This window comes from Plectropomus leopardus, chromosome 11 (genome assembly GCF_026936395.1).
Source record: "Plectropomus leopardus strain MGB_pleo_1.0 chromosome 11, ASM2693639v1, whole genome shotgun sequence".
In the NCBI taxonomy this organism is placed as follows: domain Eukaryota; kingdom Metazoa; phylum Chordata; class Actinopteri; order Perciformes; family Serranidae; genus Plectropomus; species Plectropomus leopardus.
In genome coordinates, this window is record NC_142186.1 from 24,349,843 (window position 1) to 24,371,364 (window position 21,522).

Below are 21,522 nucleotides of genomic sequence, written 5' to 3' on the forward strand. Positions count from 1 at the left end.
GCAAGTTTACTTCAGCCAACCAGGACACATATACGAATCAGAGAGTCTGAGAGGAGGTGGAGCTTGAGTACAGGACAATTGTAATCCACAAAATGGCTTCTCCTATTCCTGTGCTCACTTTCCCCATAAGCCTGTTATCGCACCTCTGTTGACACACACACAGATTTATCAAAACCGAAACGAGACACCGACCACACCAGGAAATGAGAGTGGAAAAAAAAAAAAAAAGACAAACAAGCATGAGGGTTGGGGTGTGTCTGGTGTGTGAAGGATGGGTGACAAGAGACAGAGAGGCCACTTCATACCCCAATCAATTAATCCATAAATCTAATCAGTGAGAATCAATGACTGGCACTTCTATTCAATCTGGCTCCTCAGTCATCAGAGCTCACCGCAAGTGTTAAAGAGACAGAGGAAAGGAAAAGGAGAACCAGATACCACACGCAGCAATGTTTCAAAAATCAAGAAATCTTTAATAATAGCAACCAAATACAAAAAAATATAGAAAGACACGACAAAATGGTGACAACACTTCTAATCCTTATTTTTCTCTTCAAAAAGACCAAAATAAATCTGAAATTAAAAAAGAAAAATACAAAAAGAAATAAACGTTTACACAGAGCAGTCGATAATAAAAAGCACATCTTGGGGGGTAAGACTGTTTTGTTGTGTGTACAGTTCATTTGTATAGAATAAGCACATTTGCCAGTTTTGGCAGCAATCACAGCGCAGCAGTCAAGAATAAAGCACTCAGAAAACATAAATTATAAAGCACTGCAAAATAACAGAAACGAGGGAAAACTGTAATAGGAGAAAATAAATCCTTCATGCTTGCTGTCACTGAGAAATACACAAACGTGACACCATAAATTAGTAATATCTTTTTCTCTGCTACATATTTATATATTTATACTTTATACACAGGGAGGTTGTCTCTCTTTTTTTTTTCTTCTTTTATGTGAGCGAGATGGGAGATGTTAAGGCTTTGATTAGTCATCAAATGTTTGAAAGAAAATGTGACTTTCTGGGGAAAAAAAAAAAAGAAAAGAAAAATATTGGGTATTTTGACTGCCTAACCTTGTGCTAGACCTGGGCCAGGAATGCGGATTTCTCTAAAAGCATTTTGTCTGACAAGCCTTACTTGGGTGCTCGGGTGGGTGGCAGTGGTGTACGTGTGTGTCTGTGAAGGCGGTCGCGAAGGTGTAGGTGGCTGAAGTGAGAAAAAGTTGAAAAACAACATTTTGGAGATGTGTAGGAAGTTGTGACTCTCTAAAAGCATTCTGAGGGATCCGAGAAGGGGGGAGCAGGTCAGCGCAGTCAGTGGCATTTTTTTGAAAGCTGAGTTCCCCGGTGTAGAACAAAAGCGGAACGGACAAATGGTTTCCTAAAAAGCTTGTTTTTCTGACACTGGGTGAAAGGTGTGTGTCCCTGAACGTGTTCTAGGCTACGTGGTCGCTGATTCAGGGTTGGATTATTTGGGGGATGGAAAGCAGTGGAGCAGGGGACACATCATGCTTTTTCCACAGTAACAGGACGCGGTATATGTCCTGACAGAGCCACTGAGCAAGAAGCGGAGAGAGAAGAAGTGTTTGTGTGCATCTACGCGAGCGCATTTGTGTGGGCTTATGTCAGGAGATGGCAGAGTTTTCAGGTATGAGGTGTCTTCTGCACAGTTTGGCTGTGGGAGTGAGCATAATGAGAGTGACTGAGGGGTGTTTGTGTGTGGGCGAATGCTTCTCTGCATTCTGCGTATGTACAGTATGTGTGTGAGCGTGTGCCAGTGAGCGTGCCTTCAAAATGCACAATAATATCTTTAGTTTGCCGGTTTTCCGTGGTGACAAAGGGTGGCTACTCAGGTTACAGCCCCAATAGCAGCGAGAGATGTCTCAAGGCACCCCAAGCATCACAACACACACATTGACACTACTACTACTACTACACACACACACAGACACACACACAAAGCTGACTCAACACAGACCGTCGCTTGTGCGGTTACGGTCTACCTGATAAATTATGAGTATTGTGGGTATTTTTGCATTGCGCAGGATGTCTGTCAAGGAGACGGAGAAGCCAGTTGTGCAAAGAAACACCGTGTGCTTATTGTGTGGAAATGCAGGCAATGCTAACAAAACACAAAAATTATAAGCATATATAATTTTTCCTCCCGATAGAAATCAACTCTTAGGCTTTAGGTAAACTCTCCTCAGTCGGTTCAGTGTGTTTTAACACCCGAACCACCGAGGTATTCATTAGATTAAAAATTACATTCTGAATGCTCTCTGAGACATTTGAACTTCAGGCTTTGCCGACCATGTGCGCCTCTTTACTTCCACAACACTGGCTCCATCAATCTGATATTTACATTTTCATAAATATCCACATTTTCACAAGAAAAATAAAGATGCTTACATATATAGTACACAGATACCTCACACCAAAATGTACATACAACAGTTTTGTCCCTTATTTTGACCCCGAAAACCAAGTATTACACTCATATTTCTCTTTGAAGCGGTGACACACAAAAGTGCAAAAATAAGTAATACATTTTTTTTTTTTTTTTGAGTGGTTGTGTCAAATCAGCGGTGTTGAGTAAATTCACTGTACCCCAGGTTGACAGGAGTTGCATTTATGTAGAAGCTAAGGCCATTAGACGATAATCCCATTGAACACGCTGGCTTACAGAATGCTAGACGGTGCTCAAACACCGTTTCTGTTTTTCTCATCTGCCTCTTGTGTCCCTCTCCTGTTCTCTCTCTCCGCCTCTCTGAAAGTTAACAGCCATCACAATGGCAAACAAGGACGGCCTCTCCTTACACAGACACTTGCACTGAGGGTTTCTCACCTCTATAGCTCAAGGTTAAAAACAACTATGATAGGAAATGCAGCCATCCTTGCTCCTGGCTATGGGTCACCCTGCATTTGACCTCATGACCTGCAGCGAACTGCAGCCCAGTTCTTCGCCGGGCCTTGCAAGAGGGCAGTACAGTCATCTGAGAGCTACGCTCACCAGATTCCCAGTGGGTCAAAGGGGAGTAGATTAGAAGGCAGGGTAAAGCATGATTAGAGGAGCTACGGTGGCACTTCTCTCCAAGATTGTCCATCACAGTCATCCAGTGGCTACATAGATACAGTGACGCATGCAAATGTGCACGCTGAGCCTCAAAGACAGCAGCATGCGGCAGCCACGGAGCAATATTTGCCTGAGCTGGCCTCCGGTGGCTCGTTAGAAGGATAAATTAACAGTCAGGAGACAATCAGCCCTGAAGCTGCATCATAAAGGGCCATTTCACTGCTTGTAGCCTGTTAGTCAATATGACTCCCATAGCCTCGCTGTAGACGCAACCTTTAGTGTCTCCAGATCAATTCACTACATTTAACAATATCCGCTAATGGAAAGGAATATTACATGATCTTATTGAAAATCTATCTAACCTAATGCAGTCGCACTTTGTGGGTAGGGCTCTGTTACATCCGGCCATTTACTAAAGTGTGTGAGGAGGCGTCCGTGTGCTGAAGTGGAGTGAAAATGGCAACTCCAGGTGGATTAGTCAGTCCTGGCATGTCAGGGCAGGCCGGGCTGGAATAGAGTAAGTGGGGCGTTTGACACATCAGGAGCAGTAAAATACTCCTCTGCTCTCTGTGGCCCTGACCTCAACACCACCGGATAAATCATAACCTCCCCATAAACACTGGGAGAGAGGGATGAAGAGAGAGAGAGAGGGAGAGAGAGGCGATAGAGAGATAGAGGTGGGAGGGGGAGGAATCGCCACGTCATAAACGATAAGTGGTGGCAATCTGTTGGTCCCGGCTAAGCGAGCGACTTCACGGCTCATTACCAATCAAGCTCCGCCTGTCAGGAGCGCTCTGAAGAGACGCGGATGAGGAGGAAGAGAAAAGAAGAGACGTGCTCCTCTCTCCTTCTCCTGCATCCCTCTCTCTATCCCTTGACCCTGTCAGATCGGCTACACCTCACTCCCTCGTCTCTTGTTTACCGTCCCTTACCTCCAGGCACAGTACAAAAGTTTGCATGTGAATACCTTGTTAAGAACTTAGCTCAAACTCTCCTGCAAACTTACTTTGCTCAGATCGGCTGCCTTTGTGTTTGTGCAGCACTCGAGGTCTTAATGTTCTTTTGAAATTTTGTAGATTCAAGCGCCGCTGATAAGTTTGCAGAGAAGTTAGAGAGAAAGGCAGAGAGAGCGAAGAATGAAAGCTCGCCAGTAGACTCGAGCGTACGAATCTTCTCTAAATCACCTGATGGCTACTGTCTGTTTCTTAAAATGTCTTCCTCCCAATCCATCACCGGCTACTAACTACCCACCAGCTGTCACAGCGCGTCATATTACCAAAACAAAAGGTTTCCCACAGGAGGACTGAGAATAGCAGCCAACACGTAACTGCTTGACAACCTCTTCCACTTCTACTGTTTTGGTGAAGATAAGAGTGAATATGCAAGTGAGTTGCCTCCTCTATAGCCAAGCTTGTATCGTGATTCCATTATCCCACTCCCACACTACATGGTTTCTCTCTTTTAGTCTGTCTGTCAAGAGTCCTTGTCAAGGTCCCAGTGATAGCGATAGCATGAGCAGAAGCAGTGGGAGGCAGGTTGTTTCTTTTCTCTGTTTGATTTTCAGTTCGTAGGGACCAGATAACAGCGATGCTCCTTTCAAATATCCCTCCTCAGTCCATTTCTGGGGTTGCACTGTGATTAATAATAGGCTATGTTTAAAATCAATTTGCAAAAATAAAAGTGGTATCATTTTCTCTTCTCTATCAGACAGGGACAAGACCCCAGAGCCACAAATTCCTTGGGAGGAATCCTCCATCCCTCCATTTTTCTTCTCCTCCTCCTTTCCTCTTCTCCTTCTCTATACGTAAACAGCAGTCCGTGAGATGACGGAGCCGTCCTTCTGGGACTCCATGTCATCATCCAGGTAATCTCCAATCATATCGTCCTGGCCATGCGGTGGGCGAAGCTGAAGGATGGGGGCTCCTCCGCTGAAGTGGTCATACCTCTCCTCCTCCTCCAGCTCGTCAAACTTCCTCCTTTCTGCGTCATCTAATTCACTGCTCAGAAGGATGTCTTGGGCGGTGGGCGTTGTGGCGACAACTTCAGGCCGGCCACCCATGGTGAGCGGCTGGTGGTGGTTGTTTTTCTCGGCGAGGCCCTGATGGGAGGAGCTCTCATTGTAAACATAGACAGGCCCGTTGTTGTTACCGCCTCCAACGCCCCCGCTGCCTGTGCCCGTGCCGTTCTTGCTGGCCTTCTTGCCGCCGCCAAATATACGTGTCTTCATGTCGCTGCCGCCATTGGCACGGTAACCTTGTTGTTGCCTGCGGCTACGGGTGACAAGCACGGCGATGAGAGCGGCGACCAAGAGGAGGGCCAGCAGGGAGCCAATCACAGCTCCTGCCACCACGCCGACATTGGATGGGTTCACTGAGGGCTCTGTAGGGGGGAGGAAAGCAGGGAGGGAGAAAAAGGAAGAAAGGAATATGGTTGAGAAAAAGGGAAAAAAAAGAACAGCGTGAAACATGGAAAGAGGGCAGGAGGGAAAATAGAGACAGCATAAAAAAGGAGGAAGAAAGGGTAATGTCAAGGAAAAACGAGAAAGGTAGGAGTTGGATGATGTCAGTGGCCTGTACTGTATTCAGTCAAGTGTGTAAGAGTGCTGAGGTGTCAGTACAGTCAAAAGTGTGTGTCTGTGTGTGTGTGTGAGTGCTGAGCCTCTTCCTACACTGACATTTCCTCCTCTCCCTCAGAGCTGCTCCTGTCCCCATTCCCACAGCCACGTCACAACAACGTCGCAGCCACGTTTCCCCCCGTGTTGCCCTTCAACGGCCAGGGTCCGTCCAAGGCTCCCCACAAATCACAAGGCAAGGCAGCAGCAGGGGGTAAAAAGTGCAAGCCACATACACACACACGCGCACATTTTCCGAGGGAGCAGGGAATGGCGTGTGCAGGGGCAGAACAGGTGGAGGCCATGCAGCGGAGGAGGATAATGATGGATGGAGGAGCGGAGGGTTGGGAAATTAGATGAAGAAGAGGAGGAGGCGGAGGAGGAGTGAGTGAGTGACAAAGTGACACAGCGGAATGACAACTCTTCCTGGAAGCCATGAGCATAGAGCAGGGGGACAGTTTGGCACCCCTTCGCTTCTGAAAACCAAAAGGCAATGGCTCGAGCGCATGTCGGTCTTTTTTTCGCGTGTCCATTTTTATTCAAGTACGATTGGTTTAGTCACAACTGCCATGTTACACACACATGAAAAGAAGCCATTTTAAGTTCATTTTAAATCAAACAAAGTCTTCCTTAGAGTGCAAGCTGGCTGAGGAGGGTATATAAGAAAAACTAGGCCTCCACCATCAAATACACAGTGTTTCTGTTTGTGTATCAAAACTCCAGGGAGAGTTAGTGGTGTCTAAATCAGGTGTGTGAAGACGTCCCATATGACTTGTCAGCCATATAGTGCTCCTTCACTGAACTCACACTTCCCACTCCCTCGGCATCCCTATGCAGTGATATTAGTACAATATTTCAAAGCAAGGATTTCAACAGCAAAAAGATACAACTGCTTTTGCAGAGAAGGAAACCACAGGTTAACATTAAGGCTGGCGATTGTTTGAAATGTTTTGATTTACCGTGGCAATAACACACCTAAGTTTCAACACCAAACAATACTGCTTTTAATTCCTTACTTTGTGGAATACAGACATGTTTTTTTCTAGAGCAGCATTTCCTAAACCTCTCCTTGAGTACCACTTGTCCTGCATGTTTTAGATCTCTCCTTGCTCCAACGCAGCTGATTCAAATCATCAACTGGTTATGAACTCCTGAAGCTGCTTGATAACAAGCTGATCATTTGATTCAGCTGTGTTGCGGTGGTTTGGGAAACACCGCTCTAGAGGAACCGTTTCTTCCATTTATCAAATATTTAATATATAAGTTATATTTAAGTTATGCAAACTACATAATATTACATTTTGGCAGATTCCAGGGCGTCCTCACCTGATAGAGCAGGCACCCCATGCACAAAGGATTATCCCTTGCCGCAGTGGATGTCGGTTCGACTCCAGCCTGCTGCCCTTTGCTGCATGTCATCCCCACTCTCTCTCTCCCTTTTGCGCTTAACCTGTCATATTAAATAAGGCAAAAGCCCCCCAAACTAATTTTTAAAAACGGTAGATTCACTGTGAGTTTCTCTACTGTTATAAGCATTTTTTTCAAAGGCTGAAAAAGGAAAAAAACTATGCCACTAAGTTTTGGTTTCATTACAGGCACACTGTTTCTATCCTCTGCTCTATGGGCTCACCTCCTCTATTCACACTGGCAGGGCCACCCATACCAGGGAACACCGGGTCACAGCTGTCGCAGAGGCTTCGCTCTGCTCTGCCTGTGTCTGTCTCCAACTCTTGCGTCTGCTGGTTTGACCACGGAGGTGCGAATGACAGCAGTCAAACCAGCTGCCGCTAAAGTTGAGATGCCCCTCTTTTCTAACCTGTATATGCACTAAAACAGACTGAGATTCACACATTACTAAGTCTGCTTTTCAAAATAAGTGGTTTACACAGTATTAATACATAGATGGAAAAAATATTTTTTGGATTTCACAGGAAGCATAAAATATGTTCCTTTTGTCCCTACTAAATTAAGATATTCCACTAAATTGTGAGGAAAATTATTAAATAATTGAAAATACTGCAAAAAATAGTGCCACTTAATTAAAATTCATTGAACTGACTGTTGAATTTTTATTCATTCACCACACTCTTTCTTAAGACTGATTCAGAATGTGCTTTAATAGTAAAACACAGAAAATTTTAAATGGAAAACAGGGAATTTGGGTAAAATTTTAACATAAATTTTAAATTTAAATTTTAACGTATTATGGCCCTACAAACCACACTAAGAATCTGAGAAACATTCACTGCCAGCTTTTGTATTAAAGTTGATGTTTTCAGTCAGTACCCAAAAAGTATTGAGCTTTGATACCAGGCTTAGTTAAACACTAAAGCCTCTTGGAGAGCCATGACAATGTTACTGCTTTGCACAGGCTTTTTCGGTGCCACGAGTTCAGGGCTCTAAGTGCTTTCTTGGAGTATGACAACTCCCCACAGACCCTGTGACCGTTTCCCCCATGTGGTCATCATCTATAACTCAGTGTGCAGGGAGTACGGCTCTAACAATGCCGGAGTTAAGGGTCAGGCAAATCCGAGCTGTTTGCATTCACAGGACTGTGAAGCACTTTGAAGAAAAATGCTCCAAATGACGCATGTTGTTTGACAAGGAAATAAGAAATATAACAAGCAGAACAACTTTTATATAAGAAGAAGGAGCACTTCAATATGATGGATATACAGCTTTAATCCACAAGCTGTTTATGCAACAATGTGCCTCATTCACAGCTGTACAGAGTAAACCTACTCCTTGCAGAAGTGAATATTGATGCCTGTAAATTAATCCCACTTTTACATGGTTCAAAGCATTCAAGTTCGAAGCTTATGATCTATTCTGTATGGATGCATTTTTAAAAAAATGTAATATACTTGTTTATTCTGTTAGGATAATTTTGGATGCCCCAGAAGCAATAAACAAAATGCTTTCATGTGACTTTAAATCCCCAAAGAAGGCACATTGTTGCAGAAACATCATTTTATTGAAGTCTGTTTATCAACCATCACTCTCAAAGGTGTTCAGCTTCCTTCAGGTTTGAGCGCACAAGTTACACAATAAAACAAAATAAGTCGTAGCCCCTGGTTAAAAGTGATCAAGAGCCCTTGGCTAAGCTGAACATCCTGTCTTTAGCTCTGGCTTCTCTCTCCACTCTCTGCACTTTCACCAGCTTCTGCAGAGGATTAAACTAGTAGACGTTGCTGTTGAAATCCCTGCCTAAATTTGAAAGTAGCGAATCAACCCGATTCTTATTGTCATTCCCATTTGAAATCCATCAGAAGCCAGCCCCTCTTGTTAAGTGTACAGAGAGCTGACAGAATTACTCTTGTAACGCTGATTCTTGTCAAGAGAGAGAAATGGTAGTCTACTGCTGTCTACACCTGTGCTCCGCTCTTCTCTTCCACTTTATTTCTGCCTCTCTTCTCCTCCACTACCCCTTTCCTTCATTTCTGCCACCACTTCACAAGCTGTCTCCTGCATGCACTCTTTCCGTCTCCTCTAAATCCATTTTCCCTGCCATCTCTCCAATTTACGTTTGTATTTCTGTCACATGTTACTTCTCTCCTCTGCTCTTAACTTTCAACATAAGCTTTCGGAAAAAATTAATAGTTCTATGTGGTTAAATTTCCTTGTTCTTTATTTCAATTTCTCCCACCATTCTCCCCAAGCATACACACTCTCTCTCTCTCTCCTTCTATTCTCCCTGAAGCGGTGCTAAACATTCCTGTTCGCACACATGAGAGTGAGAGCTAGCCCTCAGTGTCCACTTGTAACAGGAACACAAGAAATGCATTATCACCTCGGGGTCTGTGGTGCTCCGTGGTGCTCCGGCACATGCAACGTGGCAACAATCTCTGTGCAAACTCAGGGCCGGATGCTGTCACACACTGCCATCACATCAAAGGGAATTACAGTGAAATTTAAATGCAAATTCTCCCTAAATTCCTCTCATCCAATTATTTTTAATGTGTCGCTCAAGTCACTTCTTAAGTGTCTCTCTCAAAGTCTATGCTGGTAAATCCTTTTGTCAGTGATTATTCATGTTTTTAGTCTACCCTTCTGGAGACAACACTTAAAAGATTCAAGAGATAGATGTAAAAGGAGACACCCAAGGCTCCCAGTACAGGCCCACTACAGACCCAGACACTTCCTAACAAAGCACCAGTGGAATTTATTTCAGTGGGTGAGGAGAGGACATCTTATAAACACATGCTGTTGGATGAGACAGCAGAAAAACTGCAATATGCATGCTGTGTGGATAACAAAGGGGGGAAAAAATAGAAAAACAAACATGCAAAACTACAGTACCCCACCCCTCCCCGTCCCTGAACACACACACACACACACACACACACACACACACACACACACACACACACACACACACACACACACACACACACACACACACACACACACACACACACACACACAGAAACGAACACACACAACATACTGTGGAAGCCAAAAAACAGCATGCTTCTTATGAAGTGACGTCCAGCACGACCGTAAGCTCCAAGTGACCGCAAGTAATAAGAGAGATGGAGCGGAAGTAACGTCTACTGCAGCCTCCCAAAAACACGCATGGTCACAGACACACTCATACACACTTGCACACTATCATGGTCATCAGTGGTGTGATGCTGGGCCGGGCTGCACCCTGAGCATAGCTTATAAGTATTCTCCGTCAGCATGTTAACTTATTGAACAGAGCTGTGTGTGTGTGTGTGTGTGTGTGTGTGTGTGTGTGTGTGTGTGCGTGCGCATGTGTGTGTGTGTGCTAATGAGGGGTGGGCAGGGGGCCAGTGGCAGGCTGGAGGGAGACTTGGCTCCATCAGACCTGTTCTCTAGTTGTTTTCGCATGGCCGGAGACACACACTGACAGACACAGACAGATACAGGCAGACACACACATGCCCAAACCCAGAGGAGGAAAATGTCCAAGCCTCTTGTTCTTGAACTGACTTCTAAGATGAGTCTTAAAAAGGGAGAGAAATAAGGGGAAATCTTTTTTTTTTTTTGTTGAACTGCAGAGCTTTTCGGACCATGTGGGGGACTGAATCAGGGACATTTAACTTTTTGAGGTTCAGCTCAGTCACCCCTGGTAAGGAACGAATGAGGAGGGAGAAAATAACAAGATGGAAGATGGAGGGAATCTGGGTTAGCCACTCAAGAACCCCCGCGAGAGGATACTGGGATGGAGGGATGGATGGAGGGATGGAGACTACTAAGCTGTGATTAAGACAGAGCCACTGGTATTTAAGAGTTAAGCTTAAAGAGAGAGGGAGATAGCACGGGTGTGAGCAGGAGAGAGAGAGAGAGAGAATGCTGGGGGCAGGAGTCTCTTCTCTGAGCAGGGAGATCAGCAGCAGACTTGCGGAGGCTGAAAGACAACCTGAGAGAGATAAGGAGGATGAGGAGAGAGCATATGCTAACTGAGAGGATGAGAGATGCAATGAAAAGAGCAAACTGCAGCGAAAGAGATAGTGAGGGGGAGATAAATCGAAAGAAAGGAGGAGGGGTAGGCTACTTTGGCGTGTGTGAGTAAGCAGCAGGATCGAAGATGAGAGGAGGAGAGGCAAGGAGAAGAAAGGACATCCATCTCTTGCTCTCTGCCTCTGGGAACACAGGACAGCACTGAGGGCAGAGGACATGGGCAAACACCCACATAGACACACACAAGAGCGTAGATTTATGTGTGTGTGTGTGTCATGCAGCTGTGGGGAAGAGAGCAGTGGGGGACCTGCTATGTAGCAGGTGCTGGCCATTTCACGCCTGTCGGCCCCTCTTAGCCCTGTTTGTCTACACGAGTTCACATTAGCCTCCACAGGTCTGCATCGCACTCCCATCTGGAGTCATTCCACATCTTTTCTCTATCTCTGTTTCCACCATCATCCACTCATTTCACTCCAACCAATGCAATCTCTGAACACTTCTCTCTGCCTTCTACAAACCCTTCTTCACTCTGACACTTGCCGGTCGCCTCAGTCACCTCTTAACTGCTGGTGAATTTGGCTCATATATGATCCTCCTCCTCTGCTGGTGAGTAAGAGAGGAGTGGGAAGGAGGTGGTCGGCGAGAGAACAAGAGGAGATGGAGGAGGGAGAAGATAGGACGAGGAGACAAGAGAATGCAGAAAGAAAAAGCAAAGGAAGAGGGGAAAAAAGTGGGATGAAGAATAGGAGTGGAGCGAAAATGTAGGATAAAGGACAGAGCAAGAAGGGATGGTGGAATGAGGAGGGAAGCAGCCAGGAGCTGAAGCAGCAAAGGGTGACTGATCCGCTCTGAGAGGCTTGGAGACAGACAGACACACACGCTATGCTGAGAGATAGTGGAGGCCAATAGCTGTGGAGATAGGATGCAGTGGCACAAGATTCCCATGGGAGTTTTAAATGCCGTCAGCATCCTCTCTCTCTCTCTCCCTCCATCCCTTGTGCCTCACTTTCTTAGTGTGAGGACTGCACGCTGGCACTGATTTATCCCGGTGCACGTTCCCTGGCTTTTTAGTCTGAAAGCAGCAACCTCCATCTTCCTCCCTCTGCTGCCTGCGTCGTTGTATCTTCCTTGCTTATTGCTTGTACTACACAGCAGGAGATGGTGACATCCTTTGTGCTACAGAAGCCAGTTACGCTACAGTGCAGCGGTACAGAATGGCCCCAGAGGAGCGGTGACGCATGCTGTGGCACCATAAGGAGCCAAGGGACTTGAAGAAAGATGGGGGGTGTGAGAGAAAGATTGGAAAAAAAGAATGAAACGAAGAGAGACTGAGCAAAAGGACAAGAAAAAAAGGGAGTGAAAATGAGGGCATGAAGTTTCTGGGTTGCTCTTAAACTGAAGTCGCCAGAGAAATGCACTTTTTCCCCATTACGGGCGAGGTTTACCCCTATGTCAGCAGAAAATAACTTCCGGTTAAGTGCAGGCAGAAGAGTGGAGGGGATGTATTTTGTATGAGGTGAAATGCAGGAGTGAATCCTGTTGAGGGGTGCAGCTAAAACTACTGAGGAACAGAGGGGGATGAAATGTTTTCCATCATAACGGGTGCAGTTCTGGATGGTTAAACTCACAGACCTGAGGCGGTACAACAAGCTACACAGCACACAGACAGATGCATACACCTGAATACACACATATCACAAATATGAGCCAGCAAACATAGACAGAAAGTGGATCAGCGTATGTGTATCCTCAGCTAAACCCAAGGCAATGCTGAAATACCACTTCTTTTCAAAGTCAACAGTGTCACTGCGAGTCAAATTCATCACTTGTAGTGATTGCAGCCTTATCTTCAAGTCACTGAGTCTAATGAACACTGCTCATTTGCTTTGCTTTAGTCTCTCCTGTCATTAGTGATGGCCAAGGGTACTGCTGAAAAGCTACTAAGTTTCTTTTGTGATCATGACTTAAGGAGGCAAACAGCTCTCTCTCTCTCTCTCATTTTAGAGAAAAGGCGAAAAATATCATCTTGTCCATGTGCACCACTCACAATGTGAACGACCACAAAAAACCTTGTGAACAAACCGCTTCGTAAATGCCTTGTGATGCACAAAGCAGGTAGACAGACCTTGGGTACCGCTGAGGCACAGAAGCCTTGATACATCAGTGTTATTAAGCGCATGCAAAGAGACATAGAAAAGTGACATGCATTCTTAATAAAACACGGAGACAGACAGAAATAAAAAGTTAAAAGAATGATCCCAAACGAATGCACATACATATTCACTCCCTAAAAAAAATGTCCCACGCATACATACACACCATGGACAGAGCAGCTGGACCCTCTAACCCTAACTACACACCCAAGACAGTACTCAGCACAGAAAGTGTGTGTGTGTTCATGTGACATGTGGGGCAGAACAAGGTATGTGTCCCTGGGGGAAACATGAGAGCATAGCACACCAGGAAATGTGTTGCATGTGTGATTAAAGTGCACTCAGTTCCAGTTCATCAGTTCAGATTATATAGATGTTTTCATATACAAGCCAGGGAAAAGTTTGGATGATGAATGAGGCCCAGGTGAGCCACCAATGTGTTTTTCATTTCACTTCTGAAATATTCACTGCATCACTGACGCATTTACTGCGCCCAATTAATCAGTGGGTTGTGATATTTGTAACTTTTCTAAAGGCCCAGACACACCAAAATGACATCAAAGAATTAGTGGTGACAAAAGCCAGATGTTGCCTTACGTCATCTGTTTTCCGGCCAAAAAGTTGCACTAGAACATACCGCAAAGGCTACAGCCAATGGCAGTGGAAATGACCCTCCATATCAGTGAACAGGGGCAGTTTATTTTCATCATTCAATAAGGGAAACCAGAAGATCGACAGGCAGGATCCAAATGTGACTCTGCCAGTTAGCACTTTAATAACTTCACTCAATGTTGAAAGAACAAATTATATAAATGCATTCTTGACTTGTGTACTTGTTTTCCTCACTTTCATTTCTCTTCTTGTGCACGGAGCTGAACTGCCCTTCAGCGCCAGAGTCAGTCGGTGATTTCTCTCACCAACAGGCTCCGACGCCAATTCAACATGCTGAATTTGCCGCAAAGAAGCCGACTAGTGCAGGAAACAGCACAAAACCGACCGTTGTCTTGGTGTGTCGGGGCCCTCAGTTACAGTTTGTTTTATTTTTAACTCACTTAGAGCAGCAAATGTGATGACGGGGGTAAGTCTAAAGCTAATTCATCAAATGAAGTGCACAAAAAGAACACTTCTGTGTGTTTTTCTCACACGTTCTCCACGCAGGTTTAAAGTCTGTTCAGTGATATCTGATCTACATCTCGAAGATCACTTTTGCACGTTATGTATTCACACTTTGGGGTGTGTGCTTGTTTGTTTCCTTCAACTCACCTCTGACAAAGACTGTGACCTGGTCCCTCCCGACCCCGATACGGTTCTTCACCTCACAGACAAAAGTTGTGTTGACAGCGTCGTCCACCTTCAGCACCTTCAGCTCGTTGCCATTGATCTGCACCGTGTCTGGCTTCTCTCCTGACATCCTGTGGGGACACGAGCATATCGGCATGAGGAAGAAGAAAAGGGACAAGGCCAAAGGAGAAAACGAGAACAGGATCGTGGTTTCTTTGACTTTGGGCACAATGAGAGCATCGAGACAAATCAACATTTACAGAAACGTGCTGTATTGTGCACTGTCATCATATTCTACTAATCTTGATCGGCAGAGCAAAACCAATCAGTTTCCCCCTTCCTCAAAAGGCAATCCATTATCACACAGTGGAGGAAAATACGATGGGGACAGAGGAAAATCAAAAATTGCTGGATCCAGGCCTGAAAACTCATCTCTCCTATATTTAAGTACCAGACTTTCAGTTTTTTTCCCCCTCAAATTTTGTCACAGTTACGTTAATAGCTGATAATACGGAAAAAAAGGGAGGGAGAAACTCATATTGCTCTTCTCATTATGCGAGGGTTAAATCTCGAGTCGCAGAGTCCATTATGAGAAATTATACGGCTATCTCCATAATCAGAGCACAGGGCTGTAGTGGCAATAATAAAAGCGCTGATTGCAGCTCTCTGGACCTGGGTATGAAGGGTAAGGAAGGCAGAACGAGAGATAAGAGAGGGACACTGGGAAAAAGAGAAACAGAGGAAGAGACGAAAGGACAAAAGAGATGATGGATGTGTGGATACTCACGTCGTCCACAGGGTGGTCAGCGGTAGAGGGTTTGATGTAGCCTGGCATGTTAGCACCACATTTGTACGTCCCACGTACCAATTATTGTCATAACCCAATATCGTCACCTGAGGGGCGTCTGAGGGAAGGACAGGTGAATGACAGAAGAGAGGAGAGAAAAATGGCAATCAATTAATCACTCCAAGGTTTCATGCTAGAAGCTGAACAGCAAAGGAATTTATGGGATAATAAGTGTTGTGCGTGTGTGGTGTCTTACACTGTACCACCAGCTTCATGGGGAAGCTATCTGCTTTGGTCTGGGTCCTGTGCGCCACAATGCAGCTGATGTCTTTCCCGTTGTCTGCCGCTGTGGGAACCATGCGATACTCGCTGGTCACGGTCACAGTGTTGTCAGCACCGGGCTTAGACACCGTCGTTGCATTGCCATTGGCTGTGGTCACCCAAGAGATCTGGGCAGCGGGGCGGCCATCCATAGACACGCAGCGTGCCACGACGACCGGCTTAGTGCCTGCGTCCACTGTTATTGTGGAGGCCGAGTTCTGGGGCTTAGCTGATGGATGGATGGACAGATTGATGCAAGGGCGGAGGGTGGGGAGAGGAAGAGACACAGAGTGGCAGAGAGAAGATTAAAGGATGTAGAAATAGATAAAATGGAAATAAGACAGCTGAGGGAAAAGATAATGTGCACCATTATTGATAAACAATTTGAGTCACCAGCCTGGCAAAAACAAATCCAAATCTCCAAACATCCTGTGCCCCCCCACTTGCCCTCTCTTGCTCTCTTTCCTCTGTCTTTTATCTCTAGAGCCTACATTGATAAACACTTAGGAGCACCAGTGCAAACACACCCAAACCCTAAATCTTCTTTCACTCTCCCTCCATTTCTTTAATCCATCCCCTCTCTATCACTATCATCTGCTATTGATAAACAATTTCCCTCACGGGTCCACTGCATTTCCATACACAAATTCTAAATCACTACATGATCTCTGTCATCCCCTACCCTCTCTCCTCAGACCTCCTCAATTTCCCTCTATGATACAAGTGTGGGATCAGAGCAGAGCAGGCAGGACAGCAGCTGACAGCGGGCATGACAAGCAGCCAGATCAATATAGTGCCTTAGGGGAGGCAGGGAGGAATGATGCGTTGGAGAGAGAAGAGAGCGGAGCAGAGGCACTGGTGCCGGGCCAAGGTTAGACCAATGGTTCCATTGCATTAACAAGAACACAATTGATCTGACAATACCACTTATAATAGCAATTAAGCCTAGCTGGACATGCTTTTAACCTGCATACTACCTTTGGGGGAGGGAGAGAGCGAGAGAAACAGACAAAGAGAGGCAGGCTGAGAGTACTTTGCATTTTTATATATAGTACGCAAGTTAAGTATGCACACTCCCTATAGATGGATGGATGAAATCCAAATTCTAAGAAAAACCAGCTATAATGCACCTTGACTCCACACGTCTCTCAAAGCTCTAGTAGAGAGACGAGCACCATGGTTATTGGTGAGAGAAGCTAATTAATTGATAAAGGTAGTATTAGACAGTTGGCCAATTCTCTTGCAATATAAATTTGACAAAGAGCCAATTTGGGCTTGAAAAATGGTACTTTTCCTAGCATAATGAATTAGACATTTTAAAGGGAGCATTCAACAATGTTTCAAGTTTTTGGGAGGCAGAAAGAGTACCAACAGCTTGGATCCTGGCCTTGACAGACAGAGCAGTAAAAATTATAACCCAGTATGGTGAATAATATTTATAACAAAGCTCCTGTTTATCTTAAAGGTCCGCTTTTGTAGAGCTATTATTGCTGATGTTAACTAGACCAAATCACTGTGGCATTGCGCTGACAACAAAAAACACTTCCAGGTAGACAACTAGCAATAGATTTCAATTGCATAGATAAGTAAAATCGTCAAACTTCTTTATTTCTGTTGTGATTTCAGCCATAAATGTAGCATTTAGAGATATATAGTTGTACATGATGGTCCAACCCATCTGACACTTTTGTAATCTTTATTGTCTGTGACTGTGTGTCCTATAATATTTCGCCTATCTTTATATAAACACGTAATACATTTTGTAAGTGACCTTACCCAGCATTACGAGGAATGTGATGCCTTGCTCGTTGCCACTGGGGTAAGTAGCATACTCGCAAATGTACTTCCCCTCATCGGTCATCCTAACATCACTTATCTGGATGGAGGGACTGGCCAGGTTTGGAGGACTGGGTGCGAAGCTGACTCTGCCTTTCACAGGTGATTCAGGGTAGTTGGGGTCAAAGTTGGGGTGAAACACAGCAATATTGATCCTTTCTCCATCCTTTGGCTCATATATCCACGTGACCTGGTGGTAGAGGAGGCACAGGGGTCAGGTTAGGATGTGTACAGTGACTGAGAAAAACGGCCTCATTTATCATGCCATTGATAAGCAGCACTGGAGAGCACATCTTGCTGTAAACTCCACGGGGCAGCGTTCACAGCATCACAATCAAATAAGTGGAGCAGGTATGAATATGCATGTGACTTTTTCAGGAGCAGCACTTGCTCACTCTCTCTCACTGCAGCTCTTAGCGGAACCAAACAGAGTTGTGTACTTCCCACTTCATTGAGATGCGACTAAGAAGTGTTTCTATTACCATATTCAATCCCCTAAAGCAAAATGAAGCTTAGTATTGTTTGTTTGGAGTAATAAAACATTAAGCCTAAATGTGATAAAAAACCTATTACTAGCCTCAGGATTATTTCTGAGGGCTATGATTTGCTAGATTAAGGTTTAATGGGGTGGGTAAACAAGGCACATGGACCTGCATTATCATTTTATGTTTATTTTGATTGTGTAGAATTGCTCTTATCCATCTGTGCGACTAAGTTTCACACACCTGCAGAATCAGGTTGATACATAATTGACAAATCCTTTATTTTACCGGGAAAACAGCCATATGTTTAGTTAAATATTACATTGTGTATTCGCTTAATGGCCAATGTGTTCACTTCAATTGTGAAAGCAAATTGTAGTCCCAGACAATTTCGACAAATTGTGCTGTGTCAAGTCAGCACAATGAGCTGCAATTTTGGGATGAAACAGACATTTTTATTAGAATTTCATAACACAAACCCAGTTTGGAGGTGATGTGACTGGGTGGTATAAGAAAGTAATCAAATCCCAACTGGAGAAAAAAATGCACTGTATCATGACAGTGTGTATCTGACCATTGTGAGCTGAATCCCAGTAGCATCAGTGAAGGCACAGCGCAGGTTGACCGTCTGGCCGGGATACGACAACACCTCTGGCTCCACCTTCACCCGCTGACCCGACGCTCCTGGAAGAAGCAGAGACAAACATTAATGATGGTTGTTTCCTTTCCTCCCAAATGAGGAGAGGAGACAAGGAAAGGGAGCATAGGAATCGTTTTAGCACTGAACAAAAGCTCCTGATGATAAATGAGGACAGCGTGGAAGTGTCTGGTAGAACAGAGGACAGCATTAGTGAACCCAGGCAAGTAGGCCAAGAGTCTGGTATCTCTCCATGACTGTGCGTGTGTGTGGACGAAGCGGCCGAAAAAAGGGGGATGTGTGCAGGAGAAAAAAAAAAGAGGAAAGCCAGTTCTCTTTTGCACATAGGTCATAAATCATCCGGATGGTTTGTGCTTTTCTATAGCCTGCCATTTGCTGCGCCGACACATTCCTGTGTTACAGCAAAGAGTCAAAATAAATATGCTTTTCTTGGTGTGCTGTATCAGTGGGTGTGTGAGACACAGGGAGAGCGAAGGGAGCTTTAAAACGACAATCTGTCCGTGTTTGTGTGTGTGTGTGTGTGTAATCCAGGTCTCTGTGAAAATGTAATTACTTGTATGAGTAAGCGAGCATTAGTGTATGTCAGCAAGATGGCACCTGTTTTAAGTAAGAGTGGATTACCTGCGGATACACAACTTCAAATGTCTGCAGCCGGGGCTATGTGTGTGTGTATGTGTGCTCACAATGTGTTCAGCAGCAAGCTATAACAACACCAAGGACACACAATTTCCCCTAAAGACAAACAATTACTTGCGGAACTAGTTCCACTGGTTTGTGCTGAGCCAAAGCTGTTGTGTTGAGACTAATATGATCTGCAGGGCTGATGGAGCACACACACAAAACACCCACACAGATGAAACCCATAGACTGGTAGATAAGAGGAAAGGCCAGTGCTGTCTTTCTCTTTTGACGAGCAATAAACACCACACCTTCTCTACTCTAGGGAGATCTGAGATATCAATACGGTGGAAGAGAAGGAGGAGAAAGGAGTGAAAGAATGAGTGGGAAAATGGAAGAAAACAAGCCTTTCCTAGAATAACACCAGCTCTCCCAGGACCAGCCCAATTTACAACCACAAAACAACCCCCTTGTAGCCACAGAGGAACCTCTGGACAACCACTGAGCAGCCTGTGGGAGCAGCAGAGAGTCTTATTGGGCTGAAAAGAGGAACAGCTCACTCTTTTTCTTTCTTTTGGACACACATACACAAGCATATCTGTGCAAGTAGACCCACAAAAGCATTCATGCACATATACATCACATATACAGCTTTATTGGTGATCTCCTGGCCTGTAATCTTTCATATGTCGGGAGTATTTAGTGAAGATGAAGCTATAACCCCTTCTGTCAATCTACCTGAACTAGTCTGACTAACTACAGATGAGCTCTGGGAATGCGAGCTGTGCTCTGGTTACCAAAGGATGTAGCAGAGCGAGAGAAAAGGGGATGAAGGGTTATTGAAACCCTTGATTACCTGTCTTGATTGAAGTGTATGGAGCAACGTCAGAGGTCATTAAACCGCACAGAGTAAAAGATAAGTTACTCTGCCTCAGGTTTCACTTGTGTGCACATTCACACACAAACACTGTTGTGTCCACACATAATATGGGGGCAGAGCTGAGCTGGGGCCTGTTGTCTGTCATTCTAAGGCAATAAGAGGAGAGCCAGCACAGGTCAGCTCCTGCCAGAGCTCAGAGAAGAGACAGGCTGGCCTTATGAGACTCTATACAGCCCCAGGGAAATGAATATTACATGCAAGACATACAAGGAGTTGCACGTCTTCGTCCTCCATGAGAGTCCCCAAATCCCAGCCCCGAAGTCTCAGAGACTCAGTGTCATTGAACACCAGACACGGAGAGGAAAAATTCAGCGTGTGCATGTGTGTGCATGCACATGAACACATCAGACTTTGGGAAACGCTTAGGCAAGGCGGCATTTGAAATAGTAATTGTCAGTATAAATATTTAGAGAGCATTGGTCATATTTAACAGAAGAGCGAGGCGGGAGGTGGAGAGAGACAGGATCTAAGGGGAATTAGAGAATAAAAGACGGTTCAAGGGTAAGAGCAAGAAGAAAAGAGCGACAGAGGGAGAGAGAGACGGAGGGAGTGAAAGAGAGGGTTGGAGGGAAGAAGAGTGATAACAGAAGCCTTGTGTCACCGCTGCTCCACTTTACAGTAGCTCCGCTGCCTGCAGGTGACATACAAAGAACGCCACCAAATCAAAACGCACATGAACAAACAAATGCATGCACGCTGCCCTCTTCAGCATCATCAAATAGTCAGATGTCACCCTCCTGAACACTGTCACCTATCATTATGTCTTTAACACCCACATGATGTGCATGCGCACGCACACATTATGCTGATGGCGCCGCGACAGCCCTGCCATATTAACACAGTCCTCTCTGATCCCCTGCCTGGTCACACTGACATTTCCATATTTCCCACCATTCGTCTGTGAAGAGGGGAAATGAATTAGGAAGGAAGGAGGAGAGGAAGTGTGCAAGGATGGAAGGATGAAAGGAGACCAGAGACAGCCTGGGAATGCCAAAGTGACGGAGGATGAGAGTGGTGGAGGAGGAGGGTGGTGTAAGGAAAGTGGGGATGAAAGTGTGAGAAGACAACGTGGTGCCAGGAATAGAGAATGAAAGAGGGAGTGCAAAGAGAAAGTGGTGAGAGAAGAGGATATGAGGAGGAGGATCTCGAAGGGGAGACTGTGTGAGCTATAAACAAGGTTAATAGGAGACAGCTGAGGGACAAAAGAGAGACATTTAGGAGAGAGGAATGAGAGAAGTGAGAGAGGGAGGAGGTGAGAAAGAGACCAAGAGAGAGACTAAAAATGGAGAGGAGGTTGGCGGGGAGGGTGGTACAGGTGGAGAGAAACAGAGC

At 45.1% G+C, this 21,522-nt stretch overlaps 1 protein-coding gene across 2 annotated transcripts in view; it reads right to left on the reverse strand.

Moving 5' to 3' along the window:
- Window positions 1-21,522, reverse strand: part of LOC121945257 (nectin-2) — a 93,118-nt gene that overhangs the window by 38,890 nt on the left and 32,706 nt on the right. The window contains exons 2-7 of one of the 2 annotated variants that reach the window (XM_042489348.2): window positions 18,549-18,658; window positions 17,433-17,682; window positions 15,592-15,885; window positions 15,336-15,453; window positions 14,531-14,679; window positions 449-5,455 (exon numbers count right to left, since the gene is read on the reverse strand). In XM_042489348.2, coding sequence (XP_042345282.1) covers window positions 4,875-5,455; window positions 14,531-14,679; window positions 15,336-15,453; window positions 15,592-15,885; window positions 17,433-17,682; window positions 18,549-18,658 — 1,502 coding nt within the window. In that variant the 3' untranslated portion in view covers window positions 449-4,874. Of the gene's footprint in view, window positions 1-448; window positions 5,456-14,530; window positions 14,680-15,335; window positions 15,454-15,591; window positions 15,886-17,432; window positions 17,683-18,548; window positions 18,659-21,522 lie in introns of those variants that run through there. The other variant, XM_042489349.2, reaches the window with a different exon arrangement.